Source organism: Mesoplodon mirus, assembly GCF_964341445.2.
Source record: "Mesoplodon mirus genome assembly, chromosome: 2".
NCBI lineage: Eukaryota > Metazoa > Chordata > Mammalia > Artiodactyla > Ziphiidae > Mesoplodon > Mesoplodon mirus.
In genome coordinates, this window is record NC_138977.1 from 56,966,343 (window position 1) to 56,980,034 (window position 13,692).

Below are 13,692 nucleotides of genomic sequence, written 5' to 3' on the forward strand. Positions count from 1 at the left end.
TCAGAAAGTAGAACAGAAGTTACTGTTTAATGAGTACAGAGATTCTGTTTGGAATGATGAAAAAGTTCTGGAAATGGAAAGTGGTGATACTTACACAACATTGTGGATATACTTAATGCTACTAAATTGTACACTTTAAAATGGTTAAAATGGAAAATTTTATGTTATGTATATTTTACCACACACACAAAAATCTCCAAAGAGAAAGAAATGTAGGGTTAAAAGGTTTTGCACTCATTTTCCAATCTTGTATTTGGTCCTGTTTCTCTACCCATTCATTTCACGGTTGCTTCATTCCCCACAGAGAGCTTTTTAGCGTGGGTTCAGTGTGTTTAAGTTGCCGTAGTGGACGTGGTTAGGTCAAAATCCACTGGTTTTGCTTGCTGCTTACATTTGTTAAAAAATTTGATAGTGGGTGGATGAGGGAGAGGTAGTTTAAAGTGGGGAAACAATGCATGTTGGACTTCCCATTCCAACAAGAAAAGCATGCTTTTGTGGCAGACTGAAAGGCTAGGAATCAAGGGTGATGAAATACAGGCTTTCCGGCCCTCTCTCTGTTCCCGATTTCTGGTTGTGGGAATCTGTTCTGAATCCAACTGCAAGTGGAAAACCAATCTTTGGCTGAGCAGCCAGTGAGGCCCTCCTGCCAATCCCCCAAATGTGCTGCTGAAACTTTGGCCCTGTGAGGATGGAGCTGAGGCTGTCTTCCCAAGATCTGTGCAGCTGTCAAGGTGGCTGTGATGGGACTGTGACTGGCCTCTGCACTGCATTTTGGCAGTGACCTTGAGACCTGCCAGCTCAAACAGCTGTCCTGGTTCTTCGTCTACTGCCCCTGTTACATGTCCAGGAGGCTGAAGGGAGGGGCTAAACTCCTCTGGCTCTGTCATTCCCAGGGTCTGGCAAGTTCTAACTGTGGTGCCCAGCTCTCCCAGTGCTTACCACCCACTGGGCATGGGGGCAGTTCAGGTGTGTTGAGTGTGGCTGGTTGCTTGTTCCACTCTGGCTCAACTCCCAGTCCCTGGGAAGTAAGTGGCTGTGTCTGTCCATCAGCCTGTGCACAGACAGGCTCCACGTGGGGACTTGCTTGGCAGCTCTGCGGAGAGATGCTCAGTGACAGTTGATGATCCTGGGAGGCAGAGGAGCCAGAGGTGCTTCTTCTGTCCCAGAGTTATGAATCCACCTTCTGGAAGGGATGGATTTCTTTGGGAAATGAAGGTCATCAGAAATGTCCAGAGCAAGAGAGAGAAATCTTTTTGAAATCTCCAGCCACTCAGAGTGGCAAGTGTATTTTGAAAACTCCTCCACCTCTCCTTGTCCTCATCCTGTCCTTTCCCTTTTAAGTGGCTTTATTATTTTTTTTTAATCCGCCTTTATCATTGGACATTTATTGACAGAAATCAAATTGCTGTGTCTCTGGGCAAAGCGCCTGCTGCAGAGAGGTGTGGTTCCCGAGGAATGAGACACGCAGCCCAGCAGCTGAGCCTACACTGTCCTCACATAACCTCCCTGCCTTAAATATCGCCAATATTTAGCCTTGCCTTATAAAGTAAAAATGCACAATACCTTCCAGAGTTTCAGCAAGCCCAAATGCCCCCCTCAGCTCAGTTATATCTCCTGTACGTTAAAGGCAGGACCGTGTACCCCTCCCCCTGCGCAGACCTGCCCTCGGAGCCGCCAAGAGGTTACTAATCAGGGAGAATCCGCCATCGATCCGATGGTGGAGACCTGGGGGATTTGTGTGCATTGTTTTTGCTGAAGCCTCCTGTGATTTCGGCGCGACCAGATCCTCTGCAGCGAACTCCATGTCGCAGCTTGTGGCTGCCTGTGTCCTGTGGTGAGAGCGGAGCCGCACAGGAGATCCTTTGTCTAGGAAGGCTAGGCAGAGAAGATCACTTTGGAGTTGCTAAGCTCTGCATTGCCATTGGCTGCACTCTTTGTGGGGCTGTTTTTGCAAAAGGCATGCCCAGCACGTCTACAGTGCTGGCAGGCCAGGGCTGCCTTTAAACACCATGATAATAATACCAAAAAGCAGTTTGCAGAACTGTTCAACTGTAGAGGCTTCCTCTGCAGAAGCAAGCAAGATGGCTACCTCGTGGGCTTCGCTGTGAAGAATGCAGAGGCTAATTAAGACAGACTTTAAGGGGAAAAAAGGGTATTTCCCTACTTCATCTTTATGCAAGGCTTTTTTTCAGTGACTTTTGAAGTGTACATTTTACATAAGCTCTTTAGGTTCTGTCTAGCAAACATGTTGATGATTTTAGATGGTATAAGTAGTTTTATAGAGAATAGCCAAAAATTTTGGGGGGGGGAGGTGGGAGCTAATTTTTTTTCTCTTATATGGAGGCTCATTTTGCAATTTGATTTTTTTTAGGTTATAAAGGAAAACAAGAGGCCCCAGAGGGAAAAGAAGCCCAAAGTTTTAAAGGTAATCAGCTATTGATTAACTCATATTTAATATTTTTTCATTTCATATAGTATTTTTCTGTCACTTAGGGGTAAATTTGGAGTACAGTGGATGTAAATTCTCCCAGATTTTCAGTAGATAAATGAATTTTCACTCAACTAAAGTGTTTTCTCTCTCTTTCTCTCTCTCTCTCTCTTTTTTTTTGATATGTTGCATAATATGCATATTAGCATCCTTTATTTTCAACTCCACACGAGTCTGCAGAAAGAAAACTTTATATGCAAGTGTTGTGAATAAAATTTGTGGCTTTTTTTTGTAGCTCCCTTTGTAGCATCTGCATTTGTGGTGTTGCACCAGTGTGTAAACTTCAGCTCTTAAGGAGAAAGACACTATTTAAAGTTGACAGCTATGATCCATTGTGATTTTAATGGACCTTCCATTAGACACTATTTTTAAATGTGTGATTTTTCCAAAGGAAAACGTGCTTAGAGGTTCTAGTTCAGCTTAAAATGTGTAAGCCATTGAGGTTTTACAGGCAAATTACAATTGCTTAATCCCAAATTCTCATTATATCATCTTTAATTTGGGCATTCATGGAGCTGTAGGAATGTGTATGTTTTCTTTATTTTCAGTAGTTTGCCTAATGAGTATTTAGTAGTTACCTAATTCAGTTATAAGCTAGCAGTCTGTGTTATGAGCTTTGTATAGTATTTAAAATGGTTAATTTAAAAGCATATGACATTACTAAAAGTTCAAGACTAGCTTTAGCAAATAGGTGCTTATGTGTTAAAGGTTTCAAGTGGTATATTGCTATTATGAATGTAAGTATCCTGAGCAGTCAACCTTTTTAATTCAAGAAGACATATTAAACAATAAAATGACTGGTCTTTAAAATTATATTGTGTATATATAATTGAAAATATCTTATCTTAATCTTAGCTTTTCTTTTGCAAATAAAGTTTTGGCACCCATAGGGGAACAACATGTTTGAACTATGGATATAGCACATTTTAAAATCTCATTTGTTTCCTCAGTTGTGTACCTTGAAAATGCTATTGACATGCAGAACCAAACCTTGCATTGCTTTCTAATTTGTCTGACCACTTCAAGTTTCTGTTTCCTGTGTGTACACAGCATTGCCATGTATATTTTTCATCAACCAACAAGTATTTATTTAATATTTACCACACAGTCATCAATGTGCCAGGCACTGTGAAATGAATGAAATTGCTTGGCACAAATTCTCACTGGGCCTGGACAAATAGAATACTGGTTATTTTCAAGGTAAATTAAACCCTTCTCTGTTTTTCTCCTGCATATTGATCCACCTGCCCCCTTTTAATCCTTTCCCCTCCCCCAATTATAGAAGAATATCATTAAAATCTCTTAAGTATATTTCTTAATTTCTTTTTACACTTTCTGTGTTGGGTGTATCCATCTCAGGTGTTTTGTCTTAAAATCTTCAAGTGAGAAATAGTTTCAGTCCTGCTGTTATAAATGGCTCTCAAATTTGTGTGTGTGGGGGTGGCGTGGGGTGGGAAAGCAGCATGGAAGAAAGGGATGGAGACTGCATGGACAAACTAACATGGACTAATCTTGGTAGCTAAATCATCACCTGCCTTTCCTACAAGGTAGAATTGGACTTTGGGAATACTATTTAATTCTATGTTTATTTTGTTAGTCTGTGGGTGTCCTGTCACCTGAAATAAATTTCAGAAGTAAATATACTGTGTATTGCTTTTTTGAATCATGGCAATGGACCCTGACTTTTAAAAAGAAATAAGTGCCTGTGGATGGCTGAAATTCATGTGCCACAGCATGCAGAACCAAACTGTTGCTCACTTCCTCTATAGTTATCAGTTGTTGTACAACAGTAGAGAAATGCTCTAAAAGGAAAAAATTAATTTTTTTTCTGATGTTGGCATTTTTAAATGTTTTCTTTAATTTTCTGTTGGGCATAATTTTTTTTGTTCCTTTTCAGAGAAAGCTTTGTTTCTCTGCTCCACAGTAGAAATGCTAAAATACTTTCAGATTTTAGTTTGATATGTGTAAAATATAGTTAGAGCAAGTGTAGAATATTATATAACCCTGAAGGAGATGTTAAGAAAACTAAATCCAGCTTTTGGGAGGGAGGGTGGAGGAAAAGCAAAACTTTCCATTTAGGATTTTATGGGTGGGAACTTAATATTCCAGCTGGCTGCTATCCAGGGGATCAGTCACGGGAATCTACAGGTTACACCTTGGTTTCCTTTCATAATTCTTTCTTTGCTTTTGGCATTGTACCAGAATTCTACTCTTCTTCCTTTGACTCTGGCCTCTTAAGTCTTCACATCTCCTGGGTCCCTTGCTCTTTGTCAGGGTGGCTGCTACCTATAGGTATTCTGACTCATTTTCATCTTCATCTATTGGGAGGTAGTTGGATAAATGAAGAGTCTGACTAAGGAAATTGGGAATAGAATTGAAGCTTGTCTCATCCTACTCTGAACCTGCTAACTAAATACTGAATCCAGTTGTGGGGCTGAAATTGCCTGGTGTGTCTCACACCTCTCATCTTTAAACAATCTATTATCTATATCAAACAATCTATTATCTATATCAAAAACCTGTATGCATTCTGTTACAATTCGAAATTTAAAACTATACATAGTGATCTCAAATCCCAGACTACAGAGAGCGTTTTCCTCGAGCTGAAATGACGGTTTCTGTCCAAAGCACTCTAATGGCCAGAATGGGTATCAAATGATGGTGGTGAGGGTGGGGGTGCTCAGCACAGACTCCTGCCCCCACTGGGGCTGAAGGACCAGGTTCCTGTTCAGGCGCTCTTGTTGATCACTGGAGTTGATCTGTCTTCATAGATGGCAGCATGTTAGCTGTGCTATAATTGTTTGCTTGACTCTTGAGTAAGGGGAAGGTATGAGATGATTTCAGGCCTTGATTCATGAACTTGTACTTGTGAGTGGCATGGTTTGGAACTCCTCTTGGTAGAAACATTTATGTAAATAATCACTATTTTGTGTTTTGGGGTGGGAGAAAGTCAATTTTAAGGTAGTATCACTTTGGTTAGGTTGTCAGTCCCTGTCCCTAGAGAAAATCAGATTACACAGTCAGTTGGGAGTATTGGGTAGAATTTAATAAAGAGATTGTTTAAAAGGTGTGGGCAGGGTTTAGAAAAATCTAGGGATGACAAAGCATCCCAGGACTAATGACAGCAGAGAGATATTGCCATTCCTAGGCCTGAAGGGGCAGGGGCTTTTGTGTGTCCTTTGATAATGGGATCTTTCTTGAAGAGAAAGTCATGGGGAGGTGGGTATGGAAATAAATACTCTGCCATCCAGTTTCCTGCTGCTTTCATTGGTTGATCCCAATCAGAAGCCAAAAGGAAAAAGGGAGCCTACTGATGATGAAATATATCTTGTTCCACCTCCTGTGTCATGTAAGAGGGTGTAGAAGATGGAGTGGGGACCTGAAGGGCAAACCAAACATATATTCAGCATCACTACTGACCACAGGGGCAGTATGGTAGGGTCAAAAATGGTACCAGAATCATGATTATGTAAGAAAGTAACACTGGACAGGGTTGGGTGAAGTTTATATAAGAACTCTATACTATTTTTGCAACTTACCTGAAAATCTAAAATCATGTCAAAATCAAAAGTGTGGATATCCCTGAGAATGAACTGCATTTATACATTCTGTAATTTCTTATCTGGTAAGGGACAGTTTCTAGCTATTTGATTATAAAATATCATCAAAGTATTATTTGGAAGAACTGGGTGAACAAATATAAAGAAATGTCAGTGGATATTAAACCAGGAAACTGTCTACAAATGATTTAGAAATGAAAAAAAAAAAAAAGAAAAAGAAAACTAAGTGATCTTCCTGCTAGCTTCTATGCTGGCAGCCCTGTTCTTCACTGTTTCCTTCCTTCCTTGATGATGCTGATAAAAGTAGAACGAGTGGTTGTTGGGGTGGCAGGGGGTGGCATGGGGGTAAATAAGACATGTTTCACTAGGAGAGAAGGACAAGACACTGGCATGTAGCTATAGTGGTAAGTCTTTTAGAAACGTTTTAAAAGGAGAATCAAATCGTAAATGAATCACATTCATATGTGGTCTTGATTTACATGACAGTGATATTCAAAATATTTAGTACCATCATTGCCTGGCACACAGTTAATGCTCAATATGTGTTGTTTCTTGAACAACAGTATTATTAACATTCGATAAATACTTTTTTAGCCCATACTAAATGCTGGGCTACAATGGTGTGTAAGACTAAAGTGATTTCAGCCCTCAGGGAGATTAAGTGTTGCTGAGGAAAGGCCAAAAAATATTAAAGACAAATTAATAAATTACAAATTGTGGCATATACTTTGAAGGAAACAAAGAAACAAAAAAAAAAATTGCCAAGACAGGGGAAAACACTCCCTAGGGAAATTTACTTGGTATCTTTGAGAACTATTCCCTTCATTTGTAAATTGTTACATACATTAGTGAGGGTTTAAAACTACCAAATTAGATACAATTGAGTTACCCTGTTTATCTTAAAAACTCATTAAGCTACAAGAAATGAAAGTTAACAGGGTTACTAAAGATTTTTTTTCTGTGCACACTTATCTACAACTTTGTTTCAGTTAGTTAAAGAAATCATTGGTAAAATGATAAACTTTTCTTAACTCTAGTTATAAAGTAACATTCCATGACTTATAGCAGCAACATGTTACAAATTTTAGTGACATCCTATACTGAGCTTGATGGTTGTTGAGGGGGGAAAAAAAGCCATTTGATAGTCTTTTTTTTTGGCTGCACTATGCGGCATGCGGATCTTAATTGCCTGACCAGGGATCAAAACTGCACCCCCTGCAGTGGAAGCATGGAGTCTTAACCACTGGACCACCAGGGAAGTCCCTTGATAGTCTTACATAGTCCCAGGCAAAGAATCCCGGACTTCTGAATATAACAGACCATGGGGACAGTGGGGGGGCGGGGAGTGGGGCGGGGCAGGGGAGATTCAGAGTGGTGAGAGCATCCACAAAGGGATACCAGCTTTATAAACAAAACAATAACAACAACAAAAAAAACCCCACAAACATAAATTGGAAGAAGATAATCTCAGAATATAGGGTGGTCATATAAAATTTAATAATTTAGCCTTATGATTCAACACATGGTCCTTATTTTCCTCATGTCATAAGCTGGCAAAAACTATCAAAGACTGGTACTTATCCATCAGTGTTTATTCACACGCTCAAAGGCACACATGGGGCTTCTGGTTTGCATACCCAGAAATTGTAACATAGCATTTTGACCAGGGATGATGAGACTGAGTTCAGGCTGAGAACTCAGACTCAGGGCTGAGTTCTCACTAAGTCAGCTCACACACAGTCAAATCATTCATTTATCATCGGAACACGAACATTTCCAGTCATTCAAAATTCATGTCCATTTTGTAATTTCTAGGAATGATCCCAAACAGAGAATCAGTGAATAGAAGCCAAGTGGGGTGAATAGGCTTGAAGAAAATTTCATTCAGGCTACAAAAAAAGTCTGTTGAATTTTTCCTAGCTTAGAAAAGAACATATGCTTTGTGTCTTGAATCCTTATGCTCATCTGATAATGTGTTTGTGTTTTGATAGTGCTAGATTCATACTGTTTTCTGAGGTCTGCCTTGCTTATTGTATAGCTCTCCATCTATTGGCTAGAATATCATCTCAATAGACAGGTAAAAAGAGCCAAATAAGAACTGTTAAATTTTTGTTAAAACCTCACTGGCATCTTAAGTTATTTTCAAGTTATAATTAATTTTATAATGGAATGCCTTTCAATATTCAAAATGTGTCATAAAAATAATGTTTTTAAAGATGTGATGGCAAGGGAACTTCCCTGGTGGTGCAGTGGTTAAGAATCCACCTGCCAATGCAGGGGACATAGGTTCGAGCCCTGGGTCGGGAAGATCCCACATGCTGCGGCACAGCTAAGCCCATGTGCCACACCTACTGAGCCTGCGCTCTTAGAGCCCATGAGCCACAACTACTGAGCCAATGTGCCACAACTACTGAAGCCCGGGCGCCTAGAGCCCGTGCTCTGCAACAAGAGAAGCCACCGCAGTAAGAAGCCCATGCACTGCAACGAAGAGTAGCCCCCGCTTGCTGCAACTAGAGAAAGCCCATGCACAGCAACGAAGACCCAATGTAGCCTAAATCAATCAATCAATCAATCAATCAATCAATCAAACATCATTTAAAAACCTTTGGTAAAAAAAAGATGTGATGGCAAGATTTATCCACCACAGTGGCCTATTCAAGAGAATGAAGATTACAGTGTCATTCTTTAACCTGTTCTGATGCTTTATAGTTTTAAATACTAACTGTTTTAGTCCTTTTTGAGCTAAAAACAGGGCTTTCTGCACATGAAAAATTTTAAGGGAAGAGATGTTACAGTTTTATTATCTATGTTTAAAATTAATGATATATGAATTTGATTAAAGCATAGGTTCTTTTTATGGTTCTAGGGAACCAGATGTTAAACAGTAAACTTATTTTAGCAACTTGGTTATTTTTAAGTAACTAAATTATTTATTTTAAGCATTATATTGTGTGCTTAATTTTAAATATAGTATACAGAAATACACACTCATAAAATACACACTCATAGGATCATAAGATTGTTATAGACTTAAGTGAATTATTTAATACATGTTACATTGCCTAGGACAGCTCGACATATAGTAATTTCTCAATTAGTGGTGTTATTACATCTAAAGGTATAATTTATCCTACTAAAAATATTAAGTGAGCCTTTAAGAAAATGTGTATTTTCTTAGCAGTATATTCGCTTGCCTTATTTGAGAAATATAAACCTGTATTACAAAAAGCCTTTTCTTTCCTTTTAAAAATGTCACGTCTGCTTTTTTTTTTTTTTTTTTTTTTTTGCGGTATGCGGGCTTCTCACTGTTGTGGCCTCTCCCGCTGCGGAGCACAGGCTCCGGACGCGCAGGCCCAGCGGCCACGGCTCACGGGCCCAGCCGCTCCGCGGCACGCGGGATCCTCCCGGACCGGGGCACGAACCCGTGTTCCCTGCATCGGCAGGCGGACTCTCAACCACTACGCCACCAGGGAAGCCCCACTTCTGCTTTTTGTAATAAGAATTATCAGAAAGGAGTCTTTAAACCTTGAATATATTAAATTTCTCTCTTTCCTGTTTTATTTATATGTATATATTTTACAGAATCAATTCTATAATAAAGACTAGAATATCATCACTATGAAAAATAATCTCACAGCTGATGGTTAGTTTCAATTATAGAACTCAGCTGCAAAGAAAAACGTGGACTAGGATGAACACATTTGAAACAGGATATAAGTTATAGTGATGTTTGCAAGCTCTGTACCTTAAGCATGATTTCTTCCAGATAAGAATCACATAAGAAAGTTCTCACTAAATTATCACAAAATTTATCTTAGATAATCTGAATGTATCTTTTTCTTAGAAAAAAAATGTTTTTACTTAATATCTTGTGTATTCATTCTACTTTAGAAAGGGAAAAAAAAATCTAATAACTGTGTATTCCACTTCCTGAAGTAAGTTTAATGTTATTTTAGACATAACTTCTCTGAAAATAGGAAACACAAATCTGAAATTTTCTGAGTATTTAATTTTTTCTTTTGCCACTTGGCATGTGGGATCTTAGTTTCCTGACCAGGGATCTAACCCATGCCCCCTGCATTGGAAGTGTGGAATCTTAACCACTGGACCACCAGGGAAGTCCCCGAGTATTTAATTTTGATATCATAGGTATTTAGGGCTGTTGATTACTTTTAATTTTAAAATTTAAACCATGTGTCTTTTTGTGGTATCAGCAGTACCCAAAGGAAAGTACCTGACTGAGGGAAATTTAATTGACCTATCTGAGAGCTATTTTCTTTTTTTTTTGGGGGGGGATTACTTTTTTTTTTTAAATTAATTAATTAATGGCTGTGTTGGGTCTTCGTTGCTGCGTGAGGGCTTTCTCTAGTTGCAGCGAGCGGGGCTACTCTTCCTTGTGGTGCGCACGCTTCTCATTGAAGTGTCTTTTCTTGTTGCGGAGCATGGTCTCTGGGCATGTGGACTTCAGTAGTTGTGGCATGTGGGCTCAGTAGTTGTGGCTCATGGGCTCTAGAGTGCAGGCTCAGTAGCTGTGGCTCATGGGTTTAGTTGCTCTGTGGCATGTGGGATCTTCTGAGACCAGGGCTTGAACCCATGTCCCCTGCATTGGCAGGCGGGTTCTTAACCACTGAGCCACTAGGGAAGCCCTATTTTCATTACCTTTAAACCAGAGTGGATGTTCAATAAATGGTGGCTATCATCATTATGATTGTTTTTGTTATGGTTGTTAATATAAAATAAAATGCTTTATAGAATATTGATGTGTTTAGATTTTTAGTTGCTTTTATTATTCGTTAAACTAGATTGTAAACCTCTTAAGCTTAGAGCAGCATTCAACTTTGTGTTCTGCAGTCTTAATGTAATATCTTGTGCTTACAACTCAATAAATGTTGGTTTAATGAATGATTGAATTAATGCATTTCATGGCCTAACTTTATTTAGTCAGGTCTGAAGTGTAGAAATTATTATAGTGACATCTGGGTATATAAGGGAAATTGTACTTTCTGAAAATCAAACCTACAGAAAAGTTGAAAGAATAACACATTGTACATCAAATTTTTTTTTTTTTTCTGGATCATGCGACATTTTACCTATGAATGCTTCAGCATGGCTCTCCTTAACTGCAGTACAGGATCACACTGAGGATAGTTAATGATTCAGAAGATACTGTCCTTTTTTTTTTTTTTTTTTTTTTTTTTCGGTACGCGGGCCTCTTACTGTTGCGGCCTCTCCCGTTGCGGAGCACAGGCTCCGGACGCGCAGGCTCAGCGGCCATGGCTCATGGGCCCAGCCGCTCCGTGGCATGTGGGATCTTCCCGGACCGGGGCACGAACCCATGTCCCCTGCATCGGCAGGTGGACTCTCAACCACTGCGCCACCAGGGAAGCCCGATATTGTCCATTTAAAAAATCTTTTCCATCGTTCCCCCCTCTACCCCCCACCAAATCATTTTTAGCTGTTTCCTCCTGATCTAGCCTCTAATCTTTTTTTTTTTTTTGGCGGTACAGGGGCCTCTCACCGCCACGGCCTCTCCCGCTGCGGAGCACAGGTTCCGGACGCGCAGGCTCAGCGGCCATGCTCACGGGCCCAGCCGCTCCGCGGCATGTGGGATTCTCCCGGACCGGGGCACGAACCCGTGTCCCCTGCATCAGTAGGTGGACTCCCAACCAGTGCGCCACCAGGGAAGCCCTAGCCTCTAATCTTAAATCATGAGTTGGTTGTCTTGTCTCTTTGTTCTTCTTTTATTTGGTCTTATACTATCATTTTGAGTGTGTGTGTGTTTTTATAAATTTATTTACTTATTTTCAGCTGCCTTGGGTCTTCGTTGCTGTGCGCGGGCTTTCTTTAGTTGAGTTGAGCGGGGGCTACTCTTCATTGCAGTGCGTGGGCTTCTCATTGTGGCAGCTTCTCTTGTTGCGGAGCTCGGGCTCTAAGGCGTTCGTGTTTCAGTAGTTGTGTCACGTGGGCTCTAGAGCGCAGGCTTAGTAGTTGTGGCGCACGGGTTTAGTTGCTCCGCGGTATATGGGATCTTCCCGGACCAGGGCTTGAACCTGTGTCCCCTGCATTGGCAGGCAGATTCTTAACCATTGTGCCACCAGGGAAGCCGGTGTGTGTGTGTGTGTTTCTTGACTGGTGATTTTGAACACTACTTCTCTTTCATTACATTTTTATAAAATGTTTTGATTTGAAGATCAAGCAATCTGGGTAAATTACAATAAATTTCAGGTGTCAGGTAGGTTGTCCAATCTACATTTAGCTGTTGGGGTCTTTGCCCAATGCTTCCTGGATTGGATCCTAAATTCTTAATTAGAGGAGAGTAGCAGATTGAAAAAATAAATGTAGTTGGCTAAACTCAGAGATTAAATTGACCTGCCCCATCTATACCAGGTAGTAGCAGGGAGTGGAAGAGAAAATGGATACCTTAATTATGGTTTCACTGAAATAAAGAAATGAAAAAAAATGAAGTAGGGGTATTTATAGAGCCATGGGGAAGCACTTTCAGTACTATTGGCTTGAAGTCAGGGTATTGATGAACCTTATAAAAATCTGAATGTTATTTGCTGATTAAAATAAATAGAAATTATTTCAAAATGTTGATTTTTGTCACTCTACACCCATGAAATCTAGTTTATGCCCTCACTTAATGGACAGGATAAAATAGCTGCAGTTTAGAACATTTCATCAGAAGTTTAATCCAGCTGTCCAGGGTTTACTTAAAGCTCTGATATTTGATCACTTCATTAAAACAAGTTAGGAGGGCTTCCCTGGTGGTGCAGTGGTCAAGAATCCACCTGTCAATGCAGGGGACATGGGTTCGAGCCCTGGTCGGGAAGGTCTCACATGCCACGGACCAACTAAGCCTCTGCGCCACAACTACTGAGCCTGCACTCTAGAGCCCCCGTTCCACAACTACTGAAGTCCGCTCACCTACAGCCCGTGCTCCGCAACAAGAGAAGGCACTGCAAGGAGAAGGCTGCGTACTTCAACGAAGAGTAGCCCCCGCTCCCTGCAACTAGAGAAAGCCCACGCACAGCAAAAAAGACCCAACGCAGCTAAAAAAATCCCCCCCCCAAAAAACCTAAACAAACAAGTTAGGACCATCAGAAAACTGAGTTATCTGGACCACATTTCCTAAGATACTGTGCATCATGACATACCATAGTTATGTAAGGGAGAGGCTAACTTTTGCTCAGTATAATTTCTAGTGAAAAATTGTCAAGATTAATTTATGTGCTGCCCATGGTCAGAAAAAAAGACAATATAAACAATGTGTTTTTCTATTTTGATTTTTGAGTCAGGAAACTCAAATTTGTTGGTCAAGCATTGTAATATGCTCAAGTACGAAATGAGAAAGCATGTTGTCTTCCTGCTTCATTCTTGTTAGCTTCATTAAAATTAAAAAAAATACTTTGACATAATCTCAAACTACAGAAAAGCTGCAAGTGTAGTGCCAAGTATTCTCATATATCCCTCAACCAGCTTACCCATGTTAACATTTTATCTTATTTGCTTTATCTCTCTCTCCTCATATGTAAATTTTTCCCCTTGAATTATTTGAGAGTAATTTCAGACATGAGTTCTCTTTACCCATAAGTACTAAAGTGTGTATTTCCTACAAGCAAGGACCTCTTGCATAACTATAGT

General features: G+C 40.1%; 1 protein-coding gene across 4 annotated transcripts in view; it reads left to right on the forward strand.

Annotated features, from left to right (window-relative positions):
- Positions 1-13,692, forward strand: part of TET1 (tet methylcytosine dioxygenase 1) — a 135,137-nt gene that overhangs the window by 35,827 nt on the left and 85,618 nt on the right. For 2 of the 4 annotated variants that reach the window (XM_082602967.1, XM_082602968.1), the window contains exon 3: positions 2,372-2,425. In XM_082602967.1, coding sequence (XP_082459093.1) covers positions 2,372-2,425 — 54 coding nt within the window. Of the gene's footprint in view, positions 1-1,659; positions 1,835-1,875; positions 2,153-2,371; positions 2,426-13,692 lie in introns of those variants that run through there. The other 2 variants (XM_082602970.1, XM_082602969.1) reach the window with 2 other exon arrangements.